Here is a 27,775-nt window from a genome sequence, read left to right as displayed (position 1 = left end):
CCTTCCTCCAGTCTCGTGTTGGTTTACCATGCCAATTGGCCTTTCCTAGTCACAACTGGGGGCCATCAATGCATTTGTTTGGAGGCCAGATTGATGATAGGGGACAGCTCTGCATAGGAAGTAGCTCATTAAGGGCCTATCAATTACTTCTTTAGCCCATGTACTTGTAATTAGCAGGGCCTTTTCTAAGGTGTACATGGTGTTTAGGCCAATGGAACTGTAAATGGACGTTTTGGACTAAAAACCCCCACGTCACTCCAGTTACCTAGCAAATAGGACCCTCTTACTAGACCATGAAAGGGGGCAAAAAATAAAACTCCCCTAGTAATGCTTAGTTGATATGTCTGCTAGTTTGACATTCAAAAAAGAAAAGGTTTGCTATGTGGCTTCTCAAATGTGTTTACCAGCATGTGTAACAAGAATCTTGAAGTGTATGTCAAACAAATACTTAAGGGAGGGGATCATTTTTATTGTGCGTCAATTAGCGTTCCAAGTAAAGTGGTGTAAAACAAATGAGATTTTATAACGTTGTGTTATTTTGCATTCTGAGATGTGTAGTTGTCCGTTGAGAATGTGTTCAAAATAAAGCTGCCAAAATACTCTGTTGACTTAACATTTTATGGATGTACACATTTGTTGGGTTGTATTATTTTAAGATGGATTTCTAAAATCTGGTCTGGTGGACAGATTTCAGGAGGCCACACCATTTAAAGTGAACAGGAGGACTCAGAGCAGTTAGGCAAACCCAATCAAGGTAAGCATGGAGAGTGGCTTACTCTCAGAGGTGAGAGCATTCAGGGGTCTACAACAAGTCCACAACAAGTTCACAATGTGGACCTGGCTGGTGGGAAAGCCACCCGTCCCTTTCTGTAAACTGCAAGGAGAGTTTGCAGAGGATGAGTGTGAATGCCTGATAAAAGATGAGGGTCCGGAGCCTCTGGAACAGAAGAACGGAAGAAGACGATGACCAGAGACACCAGCAGCCCCTTCTAGCAACAGCAAAGAGACCATAGCTGTCCTGACCCAGTTTTCAAATAGACAGAGGAGCTCCTTTCTTTGGGGACCAATCAGCCATAACGCGACCTGCAAAATGAGCCATCCCACAAAGTGCTGTGACCTTCCTGGGCTGCAAACCACTAATAACCTACGACCTCTGACCATATCGCAGTGCATAATCTTCCCGTGAATGAATCCTCCCAGAACTTTGCTGGACTCCTGCTGGACCTCCAGAGGCAAGAGCCCCCTCATCAAAGTCCCCTCACCAGAGTGCAGGACCAAAGAATAGAAGGGGACTGATCAGGCGGTAAACCTTCCCTCTTGGTGTCCCAGAAAAGGCCCCAAAACTGCAGACTGATGTTGAAGCATGAACAATCCTTTGCTACGAGTGCTCTCTCTCGACTGCTGCTGTGACATTCCTTCCAGAGTCCCTCCTTTCGCCACCATGACCGAGGAACAGGAGTACAGGTCCACTGTTGCTGCAAAGAATACAGCTGCATCTTCTTCACGTCGTCTCAGGTACTATGGGGCTCGTGGTAATACATGCCTCAAGTAATTTTGTCGCTCCTTTGCTGCTAGAGTGATGATTCCTGTTTGCCAAGGCCTAACGGTTGTGCGCCTATAAGGAGCCATTCCCCAAGGTCCCTGAAACCATTTTGACCCACAAAAGCAGTTTGGCCTTACCTGCTTTAACTGTAATCTAACTTCCAAGAACTGAAACCTAGATAAGAATGGACCGCTAAAGCCTTAAGGCCTCTGAAACTTATTACAAGTCTTAAAGTGTTGAACTGCTATTGTTGGTGTTGAATAACCTTTTTATACTTCCAAAAGAACATTTTATGAGTTGGTCTAACAAGTGACTTTACTTAACATTGGTTAGGCAAAATTGTATGCAGCACCCTTTAGGTGCACTACAACAACTTTGACCTCCTGTTGAGCAGCCAGGCTTATCTCGAGAGGGGTCAATGTGAGCTGTAGGAGATTTACACAGATTCACAGTGACAAGTATTCAAATAAACTCTTACATACAATATTTCTTGAATAAACAATTATTAAGTTGTCAGTTAGAGTAAGCCTTCGTCAGAAGGGAGCAATATAGAAGCAACACACAAATACACTCTAAAATTACACACTCTTAAATTCTAAATCAGTAAAGACCCTTGAGGGATGGCCCAAAGTCACAACCTACACCCTCAGGTGACTTCAATAGTAAGGGTGCTGGGGAAATTAATATCTTACTGTTGCATTTAGAATATTCTTAGGAATTGGTCAAAGGAAAAGGTTATTAAAACAAACAAGAGATCCCAAATCTTAAGCAGGCAAATACTTTTGGATCCACTAAGCAGAGTCATTCAGTAGAATAAGTCAAGCCAAAGTCAATGGGCAAAAGTCGATATGAGCTGAAGCACTTCTGGTAGGTAAGAAGAGAAAGTCTTTGCACAATGTTTTAGAAGTCTTTGAAGAAAAGAAGAATCAATGTAGGGCCACAAGCTGTTTAGGCTTGCGAATAGTAGAAGATGCAAGCAACTCTACAATAAGAGGTAAGTTCTCTCAGACTTTACAGTACATTTGGATCGAAGAAAAGGTGCAGCAGATGACTTCTGTTCCTGTGCAGCTCTGCAGATATCACGGTTCCTTGGCCTCAGTCGTGGGGACAAGAGGGAGGACTCCTGGGTACTCTTGCACTGCAATGGGATAGTCACCACTCCCAACTGTCAATCTTCAAACAAGTGTCACTTTGTTGTTTCAGCTCCTTGCGACTACCGCAAATAGCAACACTGCGGTTTCTGGCTTTCAAGATGGACTTTTCTTGCTTCTGGGGTCCCGCACTCTGTTGAGGGGGCTTAGTCTCGGTCAGTCCTGCTTCCTGGGATCTTCCTGGAGCTCTAGGCCAGTTTCAAACCAATGCACAAAATCTGGTGTTCCTCTCCCTGGCTGTACGGTTTCCAGCAGCAACTCTGGAAATTCAACTTGCTCAGAGATGGATGTCCACGTGGCTTACTTTTGAGTTGATTGGTCCCACCAACTCAAAGGGAGAAGTCGTCCTTGCAGGGGCTTCTCTGTCGATACGAATTTGGGGTTTCAGCACAACAGCAGGGCTTCACCGGCAAACCAACGGTCCAGGAGTTTCAACAGGCGTCCTCTTTAAGTTCTTCTTCGGTTCCTTCGTCCAGTGGCCAACTCTGCCTTCCAAGCCAAAAGCCTTGCCTTTCATTCTGTTCTCTCCCATTCATTCCAGCCTAGCTCTCAGTCACCCAGCAGGGTGGCTGTCCTTGCAGGACAGTCAGCAGGCCAATCACTACAGAGTGCATTTGGGTCTCCTAGGAGATTAAGCACAGGGAGTTTCGGGCACATCACTCACTTTCTGCCCCCACCAGACACCCTGGAGCCAGAGGTGGGCTTCACTCGTGAATTCCGCCAAAGGCAAAGCGAACAAGGTGACCATAACCGGGTTTGGTGCGCAGAGTAAATCTCAAGAAGGACCTTTCCATAAAGAAATTGCGGAAAAAGAAGACCAGTGTCATTTTGAAAAAATGGCACCCTTGGGTGCTTCACTGCAGCTGCGAACGCAGCCTGCGGTAAATGCAGACCCCTGTAGTTAAAAGTAAACTACTGCCACCAGCCATTCAGTGAGGAAAGGGTATCATAAAAATGTTACATGAGAAGCTAGACAAAGGGGATACTAACTAACCCCTTCAGCATCCTATTGTAAAATAGTGAGTGCTGGGTCTAGAAAGTTACACATGTAAGTAAAGTCATTTTCACTTTACTGCTCTGGGAATCCCAGAGAAGGTATTTAAACCTTGGGGAAATCTGGAAGACTTCCTTGTGCCACTGCACTGAAGGTGCTGTGTGACACAATGTAAAAGATTATGCCTATGGAGTTGGTTAGACTCCACAACCAAAATCAAAATCACATTAAAATACATGAGATACCAGGCGTGGACTCCCTGCTCACTGTACTCAGAGAGACATAGCTTCACCTCACTGATGAGGCCCAACAAGGCTGAAACACGTGTATGGGGTTGCTTTTGGTACTCTTGTTCAGAGAGAAATTGTCATAGCATTTCGGTGCTGGACTGCCCATGTGGGCGGGACAAAGACTGATATGCAAATGGATATTTCCCATCTGTGAAAGGTACAGTGAGCAAAAAGCGGGTGCTACAAACTCTCATCTCAGAACAGGTTATCATGTCATGTTCTTTCTGGAGAGGAGCGCCTGCTACCTTTTTTGAAGTGTTCATGATCTGTATGTCATGCATTACTTACCGTAATAGTATTTCTGATGATTGTATCTGCTTATATTTCACATGCTCTGCATATAGTCTGACATCTAGTGATAACTGCAGAGTATTGCATCTTGTCTTTCAAGGATCGAAAGGGGGATGTCGACATGGGCCTGCCTGTTTCACTATCCCTAACGTGACGTGTCGTGTACCCAAAATCCCTCACACGTCGAGGTCCCTATGATTGCATTTTTTCTGCGGTGAGGGAGCCTTATGACTATCGTGAGTGAGTACAGAAAAGAGAGAATAGTAGTAAGATGTCTATGTTCCTTCTATCCGAGCGAGGAGGAAGGGTGGGCGCATGTGAATCTAAGCAGATCCAATCATTCGAAATGCTATTACGGTAAGTAATGCATGTCTTCTGATGCTTGTTAATCAGCTTAAAATCACATGCTGTGCATAGACTAGCGAGCAGTAGGTGGGATATGAGAAGGAACAGTAGTGAAAAGATGTCTTAGTACTGCTTGTCCCACCTGGGAATCAGACCTAGAGTATCTAGGCAATAGTGTTTGGTAAAGGTGTCTTCAGAACTCCAGGTTGCCGCTTTGCAAATGGACTCGAAAGAAAGCCCCAGTGCCCCGAGTAGAGTGTGCTCTAGGCTTGAAGGGCAGGTCTCTCTTGGTAAGCGTGTAGCAGAGTGTGATGCAATTGACAATCCACCTTGAGATGGCTGATTTATGGACATGAACCCCTTTTCTACTAGCTGCCACTGAAACGAAAAACTGGTTTGTCTTTCTTAGTGATTTAGTGCTTTCCAGGCAATACATGACTGCCCTGCGCACATCTAGTGTGTGTAGGCTTCTTTCCGCCACGTTAGTGAGGTTCTGGAAAAAGTTGGCAGTTCTATAACTGCTTCACATGGAACTTGGAAATAAATTTGAGCGCAAATCGAGGGTAGTACGCAGAACCACATTATCTCTGTGAATTGTAACAAAGGGCTCTAGAACTGAAGGGCCTGAAGTTCACTGACTCTCCTTATTGAAGTGACTGCCACCAGGAATGTGGTCTTGTAGGTAAGAGCTTTGAGACTTTCCTTATGCATAGGCTCAAAGGGAGACCCCATTAGACTGGTCAATACCACATTTAGGTCCCATCCGGGAGCCTGGTTAGAAATGGGGGGGGGAATCCTCTTCACCCCTTCCATGAAAGCCTTAATAAAATGGTATCTTCACCCACGACACCTTCTGTTGGAACGTAGTGTAGGTGGAGAGTACAGCTAAGTGAACCTTCAGGGAATTAAAAACCAGTCATGAGTCTAGTAAGTGATTCAGGTACAAAACAATATGGTTAGGTGAGTAGTCAATGGGATTGATGCTCCTGGAATTGCACCAGATAACGAAGAGTTTCCATTTACTGGAGTAGCAATATTGGATGTTAGGCTTTCTTGCTTCCCTAAGTATGTCAATGCATCTCTGAGGAAGCTGGAGATGCCCGAACTCTATGACTTCAGGAGCCAGGCCGCTAAGTTCAGAGTTTGCGGTCACGTAGGAAGTGTTTCACCCTTGTCCTGAGACAACATGTTGTATGGGCAAGGTAGTTTCATCGGAGGAGAGAGAGAGACATCTCCATCAGATGGAAGAACCAGGGTGGTCAGGCCCACATAGGGCAACCAATATCATGGTGACTGGTTCCTGGTGCATCTTGTGCACAATCTTGTTGAGTAGGACAGGTGAGGGAAAAGCGTAAACAAATTTCCCTGACCATGTTATCCAGAGACCGTTCCCTTTGGATCGGTTCTGAGGGTACCTGGAGGCGTAATCTAGGCATTGTGCGTTCTCCAGAGTTGCGAACAAGTCGATCTCTTGGAAGCCCCATTCTGCGAAAATTTTGGAGACGATGTCTTTGTGTAGTCGCCATTCATACTCTAAGGGCAGTGGAAAGTCTCTGCTTAGCACGTCCGCCAGAAGATTGAGTTCCCCTGGAATGTGTTGAGACAACAGGAACGTTTTGTGTTTGAGAGCCCATTTCCAAATGTTCTGGGACAGTTTAGATAGCCCTGGAGAGTGAGTGCCGCCTTGCTTGTTCAGGTAGTACATGGCCATGGTGCTGTCTGTGAGGATCAGGACCTTCTTCCCCTGCAACTGTGTATGAAAGGCCTTCAGTGCTTCGAATACTGCCAACAGCTCCAACAGCTTTATGTGGTTGGACGCTACTGCTGGGGACCAAACGCTGTGCGCCGTCTGCTGATGGTGGTGAGTCCCCCTCCCCTTGAGAGATGCGTCCGTCGTGCAAGTGGCTTCTACTGCAGGGGCAGTGAAGGTCTTCCCCTTCAAGAGGTTTTCCCTTCACCACCATTGAAGAGTGAGAACGAGGGCTGCCAAGACAACTACTAGATTGTCCCATTGTTCGCTAGCCTGACACCACTGGCTGTTGAGCTACTCTTGCATGGGACGCATGCGCAAACGTGCTTGAGGAACTAAGTAAATGCAGGACGCCATCATTCCTAACATTTGCATGCCGTTGCGCACCGTCACCTCTCGACTGGCTACATACTGAGGGATCTGAAACAGCATTTTTTGTACCCTCTCGTTGGAGGGGAAGACGAGGCCGTCTTCTGTCCGAATAAGGGCCCAGAGAAACTCCTTGACTTGGCTGGGGTCTAGGCTGGACTTCTTGTCATTTATAGGCAATCTATCGTCTTTTGGGTATTCGACAGGCACCGTAGGAATCCCCTGTTATGAGCCAGTCGTCGTGGTAAGGATAAACTGGCATGGATTGCCTGTGCAGGTGTGCTGCTGCCAGTGCCAGTACTTTTGTAAACACCCTTGGGGCTGAGGCAATGCCGAAGGGAAGAACCTGGAATTGGTAGTGCTTGTCCTCTATCATGAACCTTAGATATTTCCTGTGTGCTGGCAACATTGAAATATGAAAGTATGAATCCATGTCCAATGTTGCCAGGTAATCCCCCTGCGTTAGAGTAATTACCTCTCGTTACCATCCGAAACTTGAGGTTTGACAAATTTGCTCACTGGGCGCAAGTCTAGCATAGGGCGCATGGTGAGATTCTTTTTGGGTACAAGGAAGTACACTGAATAAATACACTTGTTTACCTGTAGAATAGAGACGACTTCGATAGACCCTTTTCCTGCAGGATCTCGACCTCTTGCAGGAGGATCCTCAGGTGTTCCGGTGTGAGGCGCCTTGATCTCGGAGGTCTGAAACAAGGCGGTCGGCTGAACTCGATGTAGTAACCCGTAGGCGACGGTCTTTAGCACCCAATGGTCTGTTGTAATCCCCTCCCATGCATGTAGGAATGATGTTATACGTCCCCTGACCGGGGAGGCCTGGGAGCGAACCCGGAACTGAAATTAATTTCTGAATGAAGGCCAGGGGGGTTTCTGGGGGTAGAATTACGATCCCTTCCTTTCCCACAGAGTTGTCCCCTAGGTGGATAGGGGGAAGTGGAGGTCGACCCCTGTCCTGAGGACCAATTGTTCCCGGAACCATATTGGTTGTGAGAGGAGCGAGAGTAGGAATGCCCACGAAAGGAGCAACAAGAACCTCCCCCTTTCTGTTGAAAGGGTCTTTGGGCAATTTGGTTCAAAGTCTTCAAAATCTCGTGTTTCTTTTTGGCTGTTTCCAGCGCCTCATCAACAGCCTTGCCGAACAGGTTGGATGGAGTCCTCCACCGGCATGTTGATTAAGGACGCCCGAGTCTTTGGCTTGAACCCGGAGTTCTTCAACCAGGCGTGACGTTTTAGCAGGGTACCCTGGGCTAAAGTCCTTATCGCTGTCTCAGCAGCATCTAAAGTATTTTTGAGAATGTTGTGGTTCACCTGCTTACCTTCAGACACAATCGTAAACAGGCGCGTATGCAGTGGGTCAGGGACCTCTTGTAGGCCCTCCTGCAGCAGGTTCCATTGAACATCCGATTAGCTGGCCAGCAGCGTAGTTTTATTGGCTATGCGGGTGGAGTATACTGCCTCAGTAGGGAGTCTCTTTCCCAGAGCGTACAATTTTTTACATTCTTTGTCAGGCGGTGCTTCGCCTGTGGACAAGGGGACACCTGCCCTCTTCCTTGTTGTCGTGACTACCAGAGAATCTGGGGTGGCATGTCCCCTAATGTAGAGGAGGGTCAGAAGAGGAACGGCAAAAAAGCTTTTCCACCCATGGATTAACAGCCCTGGTTTGTGAAGGCGTTAATAATGAGGGAGAAATGCGTCTTTTAATAGAAGTAATGGGATAGCCTGACTGGCAGGAGGCTTCTCCTTTAAAATGTCTTCAACAAAATCTGAATCTGGCACTGCCTCCTGGGTGGCAATTTGGAAGTGTTCGGCTGCTTACTTTACGATGGCATTAAACGCCATCTGGACATCAACAGGTGATGCCCGACTGAATGGTGGGACGGGGGGCAAGTCCATACATACGCTGTCAGGGTCCAGAGTACGGGTAGGAGACAGCCAAGGTGGGTTCTACTGGCTGGTCGCCCCCACCCCCCATCCCTGTATGTGATCTGTAGGATCATCTGCAGGATCACCAAAGGGATCATCATCCTGTAGGTATGGGTCAGTAGAAACTCCTTCAGTGAGGTCAAAAACCTCTTCATGAAGTAAATCGGAAGTCCTCTGGAACATAGCCATTGGTATATAAGGGTTCTCTTCATGTGGCCTCTTAGGAGCAAACCTTTCAGAAAAGTCTAAAAACTTTTCCAGCCTATTCATGCAACCCTCAAACTTCTCTATGGTCCATGATGAGGAGCTAGAGGAGGAAAGGTCTCTTCCTGATGATCCTCCTCTTTAGAACGTCGAGATTTCTCAACCAGAGTCTTAGATAAGTACAGAGGATTCTCAGAGTAATCTTTCCACCCTTCCTGGCGTTTCGACATGACTCTCGACGTGTCCCTAGCCTTGTCTTTTTGTTTAACCGCCGAAACGATGTTAGCGATACTCTTGCTGATGTTCGACGTTAGAAGGAGGTGTTTAGACTGTGCAGGGGTTGCGCCGTACATTTCGACGAAACCGTGGCCTTAAGCGGCATCAGCGCTCTCTTCTGAGGCGCCTCGACCTCTGCATGGCTTTTGGTGCTGGCTCCCTTATTTTTAGACTGCCCTTTGACGCATGCCACGGTTGCAGGGAGGGCTGTCAATCACGCGAACCGGTGGGTGCTGTTGAAATATCCGACGTGCCCGTTGGCACCTTGGAACGCTTCGACTGAACCGTTGAGACGGAACCGGGTGTTGTGAACTTTGTGTGAGTATCGGGTGCGTCCCTGTCGCCGGAATGTACAATCCCCATAGCAGGACTCTCGTCGTGCCTAGTAGGGCCGGGGATGGACGTCGTGGAGCGAGAACGTTCCGTTTTATGGTCAATGGGGTCCGAAGTGGAGCCTTGGTCGTCGCTTATCTCCTCATCACACTCGGCGGTGGCGGGGGAGCTACCCTCGGCCTGCGACATAGCATAGGCAGCCCACCGCTTTACTCTACACTCCTTAATAGTCTTTGGACGTAGGAGCTTACAGGCCTCACAGGATGCATTGTTGTGATTGAGGGGAAGAAACTTATTGCACAGCCGGTGCTCATCTTTCCATGGGAATTTTCCCTTACAGGAAGGGCAAAATCTAAATGGTGTCCTGTCCATAGCTGAGGTATTAAGAAGCAACAATGAAACCAAAGGGACAAAGAGGGGAGAAGGAAAGACATTCTTGAAAAGAATAGAAAACCTCCAGACCCCACTCTCCCTACTGTATAGGCCGGCCAGAAGCCCCAGCGGTCGAAGCATGTTGTTTAGCTGTCTACGGCAGTGGTTCAGGAATCAATCGGCGCGAAGGGGACGATAATATAAATATGACCGGAGGTTGAAAATATAATAATATTGCAATTTGGTAAGAGCTTGCAAAAGGCAACCAGCAGGCTAGGCGGAAAAAAACAATATGAGGGACCACGACACGCAAGGGATTTTGGGTACACTACACGTCACGTTAGGGATAGTGTTACAGGCACGGCCATGTCTATGTCACCTTTCGATCCTCGAAAGACCAGATGCAATACTCTGCGGTTACCACTAGATGTCGGACTACATGCTTAGCATGTGACTAAGCAGATTAACAAGCATCAGAACTCTCCATATGTTTTCCATTGTATTTATATTTATATAGCGCTTTAAGCCAAACGAAACATAAAACAAATAACTGACAACAATATAGAGAACAATTTAAATGAGAAGAATGAGTGAACTTGTGCAGTGGCCAATTGTGAGAGAGACCCGTGGGGAGGTGTCAGGTTGAGGTGTGAAGAGGGTAGGATTTTAAGGAAGAGCGGAAGGAGGAGTAAGAAGTGGTGGAGCAGAGTGGGGGAGGGAGACGATGCCAGTGAAAAGGAGCAAGAAGTTGGAAGGAACGGAAGCGGAATGGAGCACAGGGTGCAGGTGGAACAAAGAATAGGAAATGATCAGCAGAGTGAAGTGGGCAAAAGGGAGAGTAGAAAGAGGAAGGAGGAAAGGTAGGGTGGAGCAAGACCATAGAGAGATTTGAAGACTAGAGAGAGGAAGGTGAATTCAAGTTGGGAGTGAAAGGAGTGAATTTTGTCTATTAGTTAAAATAGTACTTGCTTAACTGAATACAACTTTACCTTGTGTATATAAAATAATATCTATTTTACTAGAACTAGAAGTGTGTAAGGGTTTCTTTGGCCCATGTATTTACTGGGTTCGTTGAACCTACCTACAACTCGCATCTCCCTCCTAAGATAAGCCTGGCGGCGCTTCCATATTACGAAACATTTGAGTATTACAGACCTATACTAGAAGTCGCGGCCTATATATCAAGGGATAGTTTTATAAAGTCTTACCACAGGTGGACTTTAGGAAAACTCCACCAACAGTAATCTTGTTGAATATCTTCTCTGAACTCACCTAAACAAGTACAATTATAACTTACCTAAAGAGACTACATTTTGGGGAGAAGCATTGCGACTCATGTAACTTTTGGGCACAAGGCCCCATTCTTCTTAGGGATGGGACTGCTGAAGTTAGGGAAATTTACTTGCGACTTGGTTCCATCTTTAATGCATTAATTTACTTATCTCTTTATTTGACAAAGTCATTTGAATGCATTTTAAGACCCTATGTAGAATGTATATATGTTTAAAATGGACTATTGTGCGATATCACCTGCTAGTTTCATTTTTTAATGTGTGTAAAGGCCTAGAATAAATATTTGTATTTTTATACAATCCTGTCTAAATTTAATTGTTGTGTGCTTCACTGTGTGGACTCATTGTGGACCCCTGATGGCACTCACACTTTCCTGAGAATAGCCTGGACTGCTCTCCACGTTCACTGAGATTGGTTTTTGGATAACCTCTCAGAGCTATGTAGGAAAATGGTGTGTGTTAGGGAGAATTCTCAGAAAAGTGCTAATTCCCTCGACCTTGGAGACCCCCAGCAGCTTTGCTGGATTTTGAGGATTTGATTTTTTACCTGGAGAGAGAGACCCTTTTCTTGCCACTCTCTCATGTATTTTAATGTGATTTTGAACTCTGTTTTCGTTATGGAGTCTGACAAACTCAATAGGCATCATCTTTTACATTGTGTCACAAGGCACCTTCAGTGCAGTGGGACAGGGAAATCTTTCAGATTTGCCAAAGTTTAAATACCTTCTCTTGGATAAACTACTGTTTCCATTAGCAGAGCACTAAAGTGAAATTGACTTTACTTACCATTGTAACTTTCTAGACCCAGCACACACCATCTTACAAGAGGGTGCTGGAGGGGTTACGTAGTATCCCCTTTGTCTAATGTCTCATGTAACATTGAATGGCTGGTGGCAGTGGTTTGATTTTAACTACCGTGGTGTGCATTTACCGCAGGCTGCGTTCACAGCTGCAGTAAAGCACCCACGGGTGCTATTTTTGTCAAAATGGCCTCGGCCTTCTTTTTTCACCATTTCTTTGTGGGAAGGTCCTTCTTGAGATTGACTCTGCGCGCCAAACCAGGTTTGGTCCCATTGTTCACTTTGCCTTTGGCGGGATTCACGAATGAAGCCCGCCTCTGGCTCCAGGGTGTCTGGGGTAGACATAAACTGAAGGAGGTGCCCAAAACTCCCTGTGCTTCATCTCATTGGAGACCCAAATGCACTCTGTGGTGATTGGCCGGATGACTGTCCGGCAAGGACCGCCTCCCTGCTGGGTGACTGACAGCTAGGCTGGAATGAATGGGAGAGAACTGAATAAAATCGCAAGGCTTTTGGCTTTTAAGGAAGAGTCGACCACTGGATGAAAAAACCGAAGAAGAACTTGAAGAGAACACCTGCTGCAACTCCTGGATCGTTGGTTTGCCCGGTGAAGCCCTGTTGCTGTGCTGAAACTCCAAATTCGGATCGACAGAGAAGCCCCTGCAAGGACGACTTCTCCCTTTGAGTTGGTGGGACCAATCAACTCAAAGGTAAGCCACCTGGACATCCATTACTGAGCAAGTTGAATTTCCACAGAGTTGCTGCTGGAAACCGTACAGCCAGGGAGAGGAACACCAGATTGTGTGCGTTGCTTTGAAACTGGCCTAGAGCTCCAGGAAGATCCTCCAGCCTCCCAGGAAGCAGGACTGACCGAGCCTGAGCCCCCTCAACAGAGTGCAGGATCCCAGAAGCAAGGACAGCCAGGAACCACATTGTTGCTATTTGCGGTAGACGCGAGGAGCTGAAAAACTGAACAGCCACTGAATTGAAGATTGCCGGTTGCGAGCGGTGACCGTCCCATTGCAGTGCAGGAGTCCCCAGAAGTCCTCCCTCTTGTCCCCACGACTGAGGCCCAGGAACAGTGAGATCTGCAGAGCTGCACAGGAACAGAAGTCATCTGCTGCACTTTTCTTCATTCTAAAGGTACTATAAAGTCTGAGAGAACGTACCTCTTACTGTAGAGTTGCTTGCATCTTCTACTACTCACAAGTCTAATCAGCTTGTGGCCCTACATTTGATTCTTCTTTTTCTTCAAAGACTTCTAAAACACTGTGCAAAGACTTTCTACTTACGTACAAAGAAGTGCTTCAGCTCATATAGACTTTTACCTATTCACTTTGGCTTGACCTCTTTTCACTGAATGACTCTTATTGGGGGATCTGAAAGTATTTGCCTGCTTAAGAATATTTGTGGTCTCTTGTATGTTCTAAATAATTTTTTCCTTTGACTTATTATTATATGATTCTAAATGCAACAGTGATATATTAATGTCCCCAGCACCCTAGCAATTGAAGTCACCTGAGGGTGTTGGTAGTGTCTTTGGGCCATCCATTATTCAAGAAAGCTTGAATGTAAGAGTTTATGTGAATACTTGTAACTGTAAATCCCTGTGTAACTCCACTACAGCTCACATTGACCCCTCTTGGGATAAGCCTGGCTGCTCAACACGCTACCAAAACTGTGTATTACAAGATTACACCAAGGGTTAGGTTTCAAGGGTGAACAGCCTGTTTTGCAAGACAAAATGGGCAAATTAACAAGATGACAGGGCTTGAAGAACAGATAGTCATTGTTGAGTCAGAGGCCCAGGAAGAGGAAAGGGGATGCTTCATTATCTTCCGACCGCAGAAAAAACGGTCGCCAGAGTTGCAGCCTGCCAAAGACCAGAGGGCTGAGCTGAAAAATTAAATGAGATCTTGCAGGAAGGGCTATAATATTCTCAGTCACGTGTTAAAGTTCGGAATGACACAAGGGGCTGGAGTTGAAGGAAGTGACATCAACAGATAGGTGGGTAAAATGTGCAGGATCTATATGTGATATGCGAGAAGGGTTGGGTTTCGGAGAAAGGCTTATAATGGACTAGGAGCTGGAAGGCTGGGCTTTTTACGTGAACTTTCTGCATAGGTTTTTAGCCTGTGGTTTGAGGCAGGGCTTTTTTGACCAGGGCTTTTTGCATGGGTTTGTGACCTGGGATTTTGCTGCATGACGGAACCTGTTCTGGGCTTTGCCGATCCAAGACATTAAAAAGGGGCTGAGATGTCACAAGCTCCGATTGCGAGCAAGGCCTAGGGGAAAAAGATAATCCAAGTGAGAAAGCCAGGCTGTCCCGTTGGTGGCTGTGCTGTTAAGAGTATAAAGGCATCTTGCCAACTTTCGCTGGAGCTGGAAAGCTGCTGTGAGCAAAAGCATTATCTGGGTAGCTGGGAATGTGACAGGACTCTAAGCTGCAGTGCCCCGAAGAGTCCTCAGCTGAACAGTGGGGGCTATTGGAGTGGTACTGAAACTGCAAGCAGGCCAGAAGGGCTGGTAATTCAAGAGTTTCAAGTGAGTATTAAGAGGGTCAAAAGAAAATGGAATTTCTTGCATGGGGTGATTTGGCCAGGTCAAACTGACTTAGAAGGCATAGCTCCCTCCATCTCTATGGTGCCCAGGGATGAAGGAAGTTGCCTAAACTAAAATTGGTTATGGGAATTGTTATGCTATGCAAGGGAGTCCATTATCTCCAATTTCAAACTAACCCTATTTTAGCTTGAGGGTAAGGGGGTAAATAGGAGTTGAGGGCGCATCTAAAATGCATGGGCTTTCATAAACCAATTAAAGTGCTTACTAGGGTGTCTCCTAGTTGCATCCCCAATATATTAAAAGTAAACAGTGGGGAGGGGTAGCTAAGGATGTCATGCCATGTTACACACATTATCAATGAAAACTGTCAAAAGTGGAATTGTATGTTCTGTTTTACTTTTCTCTAACAACATGCATGGTTGAATTTATGTTTTGCTGATTGATTTTGGAATGGGCTTCGTTTTCTATTTTGGTCAGGTTTAGTTTTCTTACATATAATCAATGCAAATGGAAATCACCTTGTTGATGGATCTAAACATTTTAATATAAAAGTAGGGATTTATGAACCTGCACTGTAGTCTGTTATTGTGTGGCCTACTCAATTTACAATATGCAGGGTTAAAGTCTGGTGTGTGCATAGTGCAGCACTAAGTATTCCCAGTGTCTAGCCTAGCCTGTGGTTTCTCTGTGATAACAGAAAAGTGGCAGGGAAAATACATCTTACAACTATAACTAGGGTGGCCTCCTAAAATCTTTCCACCAGATTCTAGAAATCCATCTTTGCAGGCACCAAAACCAGGCCAATAGCTCTTGCATTAAGCACCTTAACTCTGATAAGAGGCTAGCAAGCATTTCACAGTTCTGAGTAACTGGCAGGGCCGACTTAGGGAGACAACCTTCAGAGGCTGATAAATTGAGAAACTTCAGGCTAGGTAATAAAATCAGCTCTTATTGGAGCACTTAAAAGTGGTAGGAATCTGGAAGGAAGTGTTAAAGGAAAGACTAGATGCAAACGAAGGAGATGTGGTCTTTGCAAGAGACTCACTCGTAAAAGAGAAATCAAGTAAAACAGAAAAATAAACCAGGACTACGTAGGGAAAATGCAGGTGTGTCTCGACTTACATGGTGGGGATGCCCTGAATTTGAATGGGGGTTGGGTGCAGGATGCTTTTCCTCTTCAGTCCACGCAAGATGGCTGTCAACAAAGCACACAGGATATAACCTTAGTAAGAGGCTCACAGACTACATGCTGTATAGGAACATGGCTTCCTCTCAATGTACTTTATCCACCAATGAAAAACATTAGTAAAGAAACAAACATCACTCAGAACTGGAGGGGTAGGCTATCCTTCCCAGAACCTCATCTGCACCCCATGCCCACCTTGTCACACAACCACAACATGCAATAAGTGCTCCACCACACAAGGACTCAAGGAACTACTCCATCACACGCAGCCCCTTGATATGCACCTATTTGGAAGCAGGCATCTGACAAATTGGAATAATTGCATAGAATGTCTTTTGGTTACAAGTTAATTGTAGAACACTGGATGGACACATGTGAAGGAATTGTCAGACAAAGCAGGTCTATATGGGAGATGACTAATGAGGAAGGCAGGAAGCCAGCAAAGGAGGGTAGAAAAGAGAGGGCCAAGAATGACAACGTTGAGAAAAGGGAGGAATGATCTGCTGAGATGGAGAAGGGCAGAGATTTGAATTTAGCTTAATTTAACAGAAAATTAAACAAATGGTACAGTCCAAACATTTTAACCATTAAACTGATGTCAAAACATGTACAGCGTAGATACTTTCTTTATTAAGTTTTCTAAATAATTCGACAAGAAAAAGACTGTCTATTGTTACTTAGACTTACTTAAAAATACAGTTAAGCTGCTTTGTTATTTATTTTTCCACTTGCCAAACTCTGAAAGTGATCTGCCCCCTCTCAGCTAAACCTGCGCTATAGAAATGTTATACTTCAATACAGGACTGCATTTAAAAGGTTTCATGTGTTAATTTCGCCGCAAAAATATTGCGATGCAAAAATATCACCATATTTTTGCAGCGAAATTCACACATGAACCCTGCGGGGGACACCCCCGCATCATTTTTTAATGTGCGGGGGACACCCCCGTTACCCTGTTACCACATATCCCCAACAAAAATATCACCTATGGCGAACCAAATGGCCATATCTATGGCGATATTTTTGTTGGGGATATTATGTAGTGATACCATTTATAGTGCAAATTAACAGGTCACATTTAAAAACAAGCATTGAAAAGCCAACTGACGCAGTGAGTAAAACTTTATGATAAACACATGTAATGCACCAATTAGGCTTTTGTGCGTTTACCTCTCCTCGCCTCTCTCCCAAATCAAACAGAAGCCACACATGACCTTTGCTAAATAAGTACATGAATGACAAACAATAACACAAAGTAAGAATGCACCCTTACCCCCACCCCACCATTTGTCAACACAAGTAGGCAGCAAGTAATTGGCATAATTGTTGATTAGTTTGGGGAAAGAAGCTTACGATTGACCAAGCATGAAGCACAGGAGGGACCAGTTTCAGTGTTGTGCTAAAGCTGGCACACTCAGAAAATGAGCAGAGTGAAACATATGGCAAGAGAGATAAAAAGGCAGAGAAGTAGACACAATGCGAGTAAAAGGGAGGAGGGCCACAAAAGATGTGCTTAAGGAACCTGGCAGACGAATCGGACCTCACAAAGGCCTAAAACAAAGGCCAGGGCCGTATCCTGTCTGGCCATGAACAGCATACAGTGCTGTTATGCTTCTCCTGCTTTGCCGACACACCTAGCTCCTTCCTCATTTCTCCTGAAAAGCAGCTCTCACGCCGCTACGTTAGCTTCGTTGGAGCCTCGCCCACTTGTTCATACCAATCAAAGAAAGCCATGCAACGCAATGCTTGCATCACACCCTCCTCCCACACGTTATGTCTCTCCTAGCCACCTCGCAATGGTGCCCTTACTTTTGCCATGTACCACCAAACGATCCTTGCCACTGTGTACTCATATGGCAATTGCATTTGTCCAATCCCTGCATCACCAACTCCAATGTTCGTTCTCGAAATCATGCCGACAAACAAGTGCAAATAACGCTGTATGGGTCTGGAAATAAGTGAATGAATCAGGGAAACTGAACAGACCAGAGCCTAGCTAAGAATGGGTGACAGTGAAAGAACCTCTCACTGGGATTACAATGTAATGAAATGGAAAACAGGAAATGCATGAGTCTAATGAAGGCAAACGCTGCCGTAGCAAATTGGCACCGAAATACTTGTGGAATGTATGTATGAACTGAATAATGCCACAAGCTTTATGATTAATTGCAATGAATTCTACTTCTACATCTTTTATAGCTATGGTAGCATTAATTAATTCACTGAATCGAATGAAGTTAATGTTTCTCATTTTTCTATCTTTTGTTATTTGATTGTTTTAAATTTGTATTAAATGCCTATGTAAAAGTTGTTATGAACTGTACACAAAGAATAAAAAATATAAATAATGAATCTACCGCTGTGTCTCTTTCTCTCTACGTCCTGCGGTCTCTGTGCTCCCCCAGATAGACCAGCAGCTTCCAAAAGTTAACTGCAAAAAAGCCCACTGCACTACAGGTGCCAGTCTACGATTTTGCAATGCCAGATACTTCCAATCTCATTCTCCCTCCTCCCATCCCATCCCATTCCTCCCTTCTGCTATCCCCATCCAGGCCATCTCTAATGGAGGGATCCTGTACTTGTGCACCACTGATCACAATCTGCCACACACCCCCTAACTTTAGGCACTGCACGCCACTGCTTATACCATCCGTAAGAGTCTTCCCAATACCACACATTTCCTTCCATCTTTTTCACCTCTCTTTTTCACCTCTCAGGGATCCAAAAACAAGCAGCTCTCCTACATTCATACCCGATAGGGTTTGCTCATATTCCTCACCATTGTCACCCATTCCATGCAGCGACAAACCCGGTCCAGCTTCATTTAGGCCCAAGAAACGCTCTAGCATCCAAATCAAATCATTAAATCTAGCCTCCCAAATGCTGTGTGCTATGGGACTTTAGGACAGTTTTTCTGAAGCCCTTAGTAAAACCATACAACCGAGACAGTACAAAACTCTACCCCTAGTATAAGGCTGTAACACCCAAGTATATGGTAGTATAAGACAGCACAGCCAGGTTTATTTTAGGAGATAGAGAGGGCTGTAGGAAAGTACAAAGAACTTGCAGTATACCAAGGATTCAACAGAAACAATTACAACCAAAAGTATTCTAAAGAAAATAAAGGTTTATTATACATCCAATTAGGCCAAGTTAAGTCTTGTGGGTAACTACTTTGTCATAGAGCCATTAACACATTATAAAAACACAACACAATGCTTTAAAGTACACAGACCAAAGCATAGACCTAGTTCAGAACACTAACATTATTACTAGGGAAGTCGGACCTTATCAAACACATTTAGTATTCATGAGGGGTAAAACTATAAGTTACTTTCAGATTACCTTACAGTAAATCAAGGTAAGTAGACCCTGTCAGTCATGCAGTGACACTCAGTTGAGGAATCACTTTGTAAACAAACCCTGTTATCAGGATACTTTTCTGAATAGTGGAACACAGTTTCAAGGAACAGTGTAAACCGATAACTACATCCAGGATAACACTCAGTTACACCAAGTGAGTAAGACCTTTTGGTGTAATATACAATTACAGTTGCTTTTCAGATCAGTAGAACACAGACTAAGGTAAGCAATAACTTTCTACACTTATTTAGAATTGCACCAGGCAGACCAAGGTCAGCTACACCAACAAGACACTTTTTAAGAATGGCAAACAGCTATTCTAGGCAGGTAAAACTTAAGGATGTAATATAATATTAGAGCTGCTTTTCAGCTCAGTGGAATACAGATTAATGTAAGCAATAACTAACTTATTTTAGGATGGCACACAGCTAACCCCAGGCAGACTTATTCTAGACAGACTATACAGCAGGTATGGGGAAGCAAGACCCAGTTGATAAACGTATACACTAATATTCTGAAAGAAATAGTTAAGTGAAGCCAACATCATTACTTTTGGGTAAGAGGCATAACCAATTCACAGGTGAGTAAAGTAACATTGCATATACTTTTCAGAATGGCAGAACACATTCAAGGTAAGAACTTTCTTTTTTTCAAATTCTGTTTTAATACATTTTTCGTACATCAAAAATAACATACATTACAGGGCTGTAAAAACAGTGTCCTCCAATGAAAATCCTCTTGTTAGTCTGCCCCAACCTAAAATTGTCAACAACCCCCAACCCCCACCCACATCCCCCCATGGTATAGGTCCCTGGTTACCAGTGCTCCTGATAAGATTTTGAGGTGGGAGTATTTTACGCATGATTTTTCAAATTAGAGCGTACATGCAATTTCAAGAGAGTAAAAATTAGTTTTCTCCTCTGCAAGAGAGTAAAACTTATCCAACACATACGTTATGGGTATGAACACATTTTAAAAGGGTGTGTGCTTTATTGTGTTGCTCGCTTAGCTGTCACAGATTTGGTCTTTCAGTTGGAAATTCACCATCATGGATAAGAAGGCTATGCTGCTGACAAAAGAAATGCTACATTGCCATCTAGTGGTGGAAAGTATGATTTTTTTAATGAATGAATCAAAGCGTACATGGTACGCAGTACAAAATTAAATGGTCCGTATTTGCCATATTTACATGCGTAAAAGGGCAAGATACGCATGTTAACTGGTAGGCTGCTGGTTACCATATATTTGTTTATGAAATCCCCCCATTAAGTCTCAAATGAACCTCTTATCCCATGGATCTTTACCGGTATCCACTCCATGACATATATATTCTTCGCTATAGTAATCCATTCTCTTTTGCGTGTTAATAGGACACTTTTCTATTTTGCTGCTAAGCACGCTCTACCTGCTAATAACAGAAAGGCATTTTAAGGAGTCTGATATACTCTGCCTCTACTTCTTCCAAACCAAAGAGAACCAATAATGGTGGTCTCTGAGGATCCAATCCAGTTACTTGATCCACCCTAGGACTTCGTCCCAGAAAGCTTGCACTTTTTTGGCAACCCCACCGCATGTGCCAGTAGTCTGCCCTTGTACCGCATTCATGCTAGCAAAGAGGACTAACATTTTGGTACATTTGAGAGAGCCTGGTTGGATCATATTGCCATCTGTGCAATAACTTGATGGTGTTAAGTTTATTCTGACATGAGAATAATGTTTGGAAGGCTCTCCGACATAATCCATCCCACAGGTGGGGTCCAGATCCCTCCCCAAATCTCATTCCCATCTCCGCTTCAGGTTATCTGTGGACCCTGTCCGAGCCTCAGCTAAGGCCTTATATAGTGCGGAAATCAACCCCTTTGTTTCGGTCTTAGAATCTGCGTTTTTGGACTTACTAGGCGAAGAAACGGTCTCTAGAACCTTGAACTAAGCTTATGTTACACTAACTAACCATTTTCACTCTAAGTGACTTCACTATATGTGTTTGCAGAGTAAATGCATTACTGTACAAACTGTTGGAAACCGCATGTGTGCACATTAACCGATAATAGGATAACATTGTCTTTTCCCTTTCTAATGTAGATAAAAATGTGGACACTGACACACACACACACACACACACACACACACACATTAGTGTAGTTATTACAATAATCAAGGAGTTATATAAGCATGTCTCGGCTTTCAGTCAAGCAGTAAGGCCAATAGACGAATTAACTAAACACCAACCAAATGTTCCATACAAATTCAAACTATCTACTAATTAGGGGTGGGGTAGTCTGTTCGTTCAGGGGTTGTGGCCGTGTTGGCGGTATTCATTTCTACAAGAGGCGTATCGCCCAGAGGTGTTTTCTTGGGCCGCAAAGCCGTGTCCACCTTAATAATATTGGACCTTCTTATTGGCATTTACGCAAGTACAGCGAAACAGCAAGTTACAGATACCAGGTAGATGGTTAAATACATTTCTGTGCGTAAGTGTAGTAAAGCATAAGACCTGTGGAATGGTTAAGCCAAGCAACATTTAGTATAAAGTCAGATTCATTTACTGAGCAGGCATGAGGTGATGGTAGGAGAGTTTGTCAAAGTTTAATGCCAGGAGATTTACAGGCAGGGGACCCCTAGCAGAGTGTTCCTATGATAGTAATCTCAGAGTTTGGTGTAGGTCGTAGTGGCGTTGTTTATTTCATCGTGGTTTGTCGTCTGATGAACAGAACATACCAACCACCAATGCTTTCCAGGCCTCTAAGGCGACAGCAAGATTGTCATCCTGTGTCAAAGCAGATTTTGTCCAGGCCCACATCGCCGCTTCACTCCAGATTTTACGGTTGTGTAGCCAGCATTTGTACTGAGGACCTTTAGGCGATGTTCATAGCATAGCTATTTGCCTTTTCGCAAGTATACATGTCAGGTCCATAAATCTGATAGGTTTACTTAGGTAGGCTTCCAGCAGGCACTCTAGCGGGTTCCAGGAGTACCTAACAATTCCCGCCACCCTACAAGCTTGTTCAAATTGGGACCAAAAGGCATGTACTTTAATGCAGTTCCAAAACATTTGTATACAGTCCGCCTCCTCTTGGTGGCATCGGGGGCACCGAGACGGAGCTTGTGTGTTAAATGTAGCTACCCTGTTGGGAGTCCTATACGTGCCGTGTAGCACATTAATTTGGAGCAGTTTGAACCTGGCGTTCCAGGATACCTGTTTAGGGGAGTTAAGTGCTTGTTCCCACTGCGGGTCAGTGATAACAGAACCCAGGTCTGCCTCTCATTTTAGTTTCAGTTTGGGGTCTCCAACGCTAATTCCCTCTATTAGGAGGCTATATAGTCTGGTCACTGGTCTACAGCCATCCTTCAGTAAATACATAAGGGTCAGAACTCCCGTCTCCTCTGGTTCCTCGGGCCACTCCTCCCATTTGAGTCTTGCTATACTCCTCACTCATGTATTTCAAGAATTGGCCCTTGGGTAGAGCAGACTGCTGCGACAGGTGTTATGCAAAGTTTGTATGCAGTACCCTTTGGGACCATTACACACAACTAGGACTACAGGTTTAAGCAAAACCAACCTGTGGTGCAAGTCTGTACTACACAGTTTTTGGGCAGCGTTGCTGAGCAGCCAGGCTTATCTCAAGAGGGGAATGTGAGCTGTAAGGATGTTACACAGAGGTCTATAAGTATTCAAACTAACTCGTACACTCAAGGTTTCCTGGTAAAACAATTATTAATTTATTTCACAGTCAGTAATAAAACATTCACTAGAAGGAGGCAATCTATGTCACACAAAAATATGACAATGCATTACTTACCGTAAAAGCATTTCTGATGGTTGTATCTGCTTAGATTCACATGCTGTGCATAGTCTGACATCCAGTGGTCACTGCGGAGTATTGCATTTTGTTTTTCGTAGTCTAAAAGGGGACGTCGACAAGGCGTGTCTGTAACACTATCCCTATAGTGACGTGCAGTGTACCCACAACCCCTCACGCGTCGAGGTCCCTCTGTTTGTATTTTTTTCTGCCCTGAGGGAGCCTTCTATACGTGAGTACAGAAAAGAGAGAGAGATGTAGAAAGATGTCTATGTTCCTTCCATCCGAGCGGGGAGGAAGGGTGGGCGCATGTGAATCTAAGCAGATACAACCATCAGAAATGCTTTTACGGTAAGTAATGCATTGTCTTCTGATGTATGTTAATCTGCTTAGAATCACATGCTGTGCATAGACTAGCGAGCAGTACCCGGAGTTGGAGGTGGGTTGTGAGAAGGAACAGTAGAGAAAAGATGTCTTAATACTGCTTGTCCCACCTGGGAATCAGATCTAGAGTGAGCATCTAGACAGTAGTGTTTTGTAAAGGTGTGTACAGAACTCCAGTTTGCCGCTTTGCAAATGGACTCAAGGGGAACGTTTGCAATGAATGCTATGGATACCCCAGTGCCTCGAGTAGAGTGTGCTCTTGGCTTGAAGGGTAGTTCTCTCTTAGCAAGAGAGAAACAGAGAGTGATGCATTGAACAATCCATCTAGATATAGTGGAGTTTGAGACTGCATCTCCTTCTCTTCCTGCTGCCACCGAGACTAAGAACTGATTAGACTTTCTCAGTGGCCTAGTTCTTTCCATATAAAACATGACAGCTCTGCGCACATTAAGTGTATGCAGGCTTTTTTTCTCCCAAATTGGAAGGGTTTTGAAAGAACGTTGGTAGTTCTATTGACTGGTTGACATGGAATTTCGGTGCAAACCTTGGGTGTGTGCGTAGAACCACCTTATCTTTGTGAACTGTTATGAAGGGGTCTAGAATAGAAAGAGCCTGTAGTTCACTTACTCTCCTAATGGAGGTGATCGCTATTAGGAAAGCAGTCTTAAGTGTGAGGTCCTTAAGAACTGCCTTGTGCATGGGTTCAAAGGCTGAGCCCATGAGCCTGGCAAGTACCACATTAAGGTCCCAGCCGGGAGCTGGGTTTGCTATCGGAGGGTGTATTCTCTTTACCCCCTCCATGAAGGCTTTGATAACTGGGACTTTCCACCATGACACCTTAAGTTGAGAGGGGGTGTATGCAGAAAGTGCCTTTAGATGGACTTTAATAGAATTGAACACTAGACCCGAGTCCAGTAAATGGGTCAGGTAAAGGACAATTTGTGTGGGAGAGCAGTGGACTGGGTTGATGCTCTTACCTCTACACCAGATGACAAATCTCTTCCACTTGCTAGAATAGCAGTGGCGAGTGTTGGGTTTTCTAGCTTCTTTGAGAATGTCCATGCATCTCTGAGGGAGTTGTAAATGGCCAAATTGTATGACCTCAGGAGCCAGGCTGCTAAGTTCATGTTCTGTGGGCATGGGTGTAGTGTCTTGCCCTTGTCTTGTGACAGCAAGTTGACGGGCAGGGCAGTTTCACTGGTGGGGACAGGGACATCTCCATCAGGTGCGCAAACCATGGTTGGCGGGCCCACATCGGGGCTATCAGTATCATGGTGACTGGTTCCTGGTGCATCTTGTGCACTATCTTGTTCAGCAGAGGGGTCGGGGGAAAAGCGTAAACAAATTTCCCTGACCATGGTATCCAGAGACCGTTCCCCTTGGAGCGGTTCTGTGGGTATCTGGAGGCGTAATCTAGGCATTTTGAGTTCTCCAGAGTTGCGAACAGGTCTATTTCTGGGAAGCCCCATTGTGTGAAGACGTCGAAGATGATGTCTTTGTGTAACCACCATTCGTACTCTGAGGGCAGAGGGAAGTCTCTGCTGAGTTTGTCTGCTAGCAGATTGAGTTCCCCTGTTACATGTTGTGACAATAGGAACATGTTGTGTCTGAGAGCCCACTTCCAGATGTTCTGGGACAGCTTGGACAGTCCTGGAGAGTGAGTGTCCCCTTGCTTGTTGAGGTAGTACATGGCTGTGGTGCTGTCCGTGAGGACCATCACTGTCTTGCCTTGTAGGTGTGTCTGGAAGGCTTTTAGTGCCTTGAACACCGCAAGTAGCTCTAATAAGTTAATGTGCTTGGAAGCTACGCTCAGAGTCCAGCCTCTGTGAGCAGTGTGATGGGATAGGTGAGCCCCCCATCCTGTGAGGGATGCGTCTGTGGTTAGAGTGGCTTCCACTGCGGGGGTGGCGAATGGTTTCCCCATTACCAGGTTTTCCTTCGACCACCACCGTAGCGAGAGAACCAAGGCCTGCGAGACCACCACTAGATCGCCCCATTGTTCGCTGGCCTGACACCACTGGTTGTTGAGCCACTCTTGCATTGGGCGCATGCGCAGGCGCGTGTGAGGTACCAAATAAATACATGATGCCATCATTCCTAGCAAGCGCATTGCTTTGCGTACTGTCACCTCTCGACCGGTCACATATTGAGGGATCTGAAACAGCATATTTTGGACACTCTCGTTGGAGGGGAAGACGAGGCTGTCCTTTGTTCGAATTAGAAACCCTAGGAATTGTTTGATTTGGCTGGGGTCTAAGCTGGACTTCTTCTCGTTGATGGAGAAGCCCAGTTGGAACAAAAGGTCTACTGTCTTCTGGGTGTTTGGGAAGCATGTCTCGTAGGACTCCCCTGTTATGAGCCAATCGTCGAGGTAAGGGTATACCGGTATGGACAACCTGCGCAGGTGGGCCACTCCCAGCACCTTCGTGAATACCCTCTGTGCAGACGCTATGCCGAAGGGTAGCACTCTGAACTGGTAGTGTTTGTCTTCTATCATGAACCTGAGGTATTTTCTGTGCGCTGGCAACATCAAAATATGAAAGTATGCAGCTTTCATGTCTAGTGTTGTCATGTAGTCCCCCTGAGATAGCAGGGGAATTACCTCCTGTAATGTTACCATACAAAATTTTTGTGGTTTTACAAATTTGTTTGCTGGGTGCAGATCTAGTACAGGGCGCATGGTTAGGTCCTTTTTGGGTACAAGGAAGTACACTGAATAAATACCTTCCATTACCTGAGATAGGGGCATGACCTCTCTATTGCTCCTTTCTGTAGCAGCTGTTCTACTTCTTGCAGGAGGATGACGAGGTGTTCTGGTGGCAGGCGTCGTCCCCTTGGAGGTCTGTAGGTGGGGACCGATTTAACTCTATACAGTACCCGTGGGCTACGGTTGACAATACCGACCGGTCTGATGTTATTCCCTCCCATGCTGAAAGGAACAATGTTATCCGGCCCCCAACCGGAGACGCATGGGAGGGGACCCGAACCTTCGGGTCATTTCGTGTTACTTGCCGGGGTGCCTCTGGGGCTGGAGCCCCGGCCTCTGCCCTTGCCACGGCGTTGTCCTCTTTGGTTATACTGGTTACTGGTACCCTGATTAGAGGGCCAGTTGCCTGCAGTGTAATGCTGTTGCTGCTGCTACTGTTGGCCATGAAAAAAGCGCTTGTTCCCAAATCCCCGCCTGTTTGGAGGCTTTGAGATTTGGTCTAAGGTCTTTATGGTGTCAAATTCTTTCTTCGCATTTTCCAGTGCATCGTCCACTGCCCTTCCAAAGAGATTTGACTTTTCTATTGGCTTATTAATGAGTGACGCCTGCGTTTCTGCCTTGAAACCGGAACTGCAAAGCCAGACGTGACACTTCAGCAGAATTCCCTGCACCAAAGAACGGCCAGCAGTTTCTGCCGCATCAAGAGTGTTCTTAATGATGCTCTGGTTGACCAGAGCTCCTTCTGTAACTGTAGTCAATAAGCAAGTTCTTAGAGGTTCAGGGGCTTCTTCGATGTCCTGCTTAAGCTTTCCCCATTGAGCATCAGCATAGCTTGCCAACAATGTATTATTATTGGCAATCCTAATTGAAAACGCTGCCGAGGCGGAAATTCTTTTGCCCAAGGCATAAAGCTTTTTCCCCTTCTTTATCTGGGGGTGCCTCGCTGGTTGACAGTGGAACCCCAGCCCTCTTCCTTGTGTTAGTCACCACTAAGGAGTCCGGGACTGAGTGACCCCTGATATATAATGGGTCTGACTGAGAGGGTGAGAACAATTTCTCGAATCTTCGGTTGACCCCTTTTACCAGCGCGGGGGTGGACAGCGATGGGGTGAGTCGTCTCTTAACCGAGGCGAGGATAGGAATAGTTTGACTAGTGGGAGATTTTTCTTTAATAATCCTTTCGACAAAATCAGTATCTGGGGTGACCTCCCCAGTTTCAATTTCAAAATGCGCTGCTGCCTTCCTCAGTAGCGCATTGAAGGTGGGCTGATCGTCTACTGGAGATGGGTTCCTGACCGGTGTGGTCTGAGGAGAAGAAATATCTATAATGTCGGGGTCTGTAGACCCTGATGGTGACTGCCAGGGCTGTAAGCCACCTTCACCTGGGTCCTCCTCGTAGCCCTCCTCACCTATCTTAGTGTCATCATGAAAACCTTCTCCCTCTTGTTGGTCTTCATTATTCACAAACTCATCCTCTTCCTGGAAGTGAGAGTCCTCTTCAGTGAGGTCGTAAGAGTTCATGTCTTCCTGTAGGGGGTTAAAGAGCTTCGGGTATTTAGCCCATGGCCCCTCCTGGAATACCTCCCTTGGCCTCTTGGGTGCCCCATTTTCTGGGATGGCCATGAACCTGTCTAGCTTGTCCATACATGACTGGAACCTCTCTACAGTCCAGTAAGGTATGCCAGAGCGGTCTGGGAGTGAAAAGGGAGTTCCCTCTCCTTGTAGTTGCTTAGGTCTGTCCCATAACGTCGAAGATAGAGTCCCTTCGCCTTCTGAGAAACCCTCTCACTGGCTAGGGTCTTCTGTCGGCGGTGGGAGCTGT

The 27,775-nt window shown here is 45.4% G+C and overlaps 1 protein-coding gene across 3 annotated transcripts in view; it reads right to left on the bottom strand.

The window, feature by feature from the left end:
• Positions 1-27,775, bottom strand: part of DDX41 (DEAD-box helicase 41) — a 503,186-nt gene that overhangs the window by 169,954 nt on the left and 305,457 nt on the right. For all 3 annotated transcript variants that reach the window (XM_069651511.1, XM_069651513.1, XM_069651512.1), the window contains one exon: positions 15,636-15,708. In XM_069651511.1, coding sequence (XP_069507612.1) covers positions 15,636-15,708 — 73 coding nt within the window. The remainder of the gene's footprint in view (positions 1-15,635; positions 15,709-27,775) is intronic.

Source organism: Ambystoma mexicanum, chromosome 3p, assembly GCF_040938575.1.
Source record: "Ambystoma mexicanum isolate Mex_15411 chromosome 3p, UKY_AmexF1_1, whole genome shotgun sequence".
Taxonomy (NCBI): Eukaryota; Metazoa; Chordata; class Amphibia; order Caudata; family Ambystomatidae; genus Ambystoma; species Ambystoma mexicanum.
Note: the sequence above shows the minus strand (reverse complement) of the source record. Positions and strands in the feature narration are given on the sequence as shown.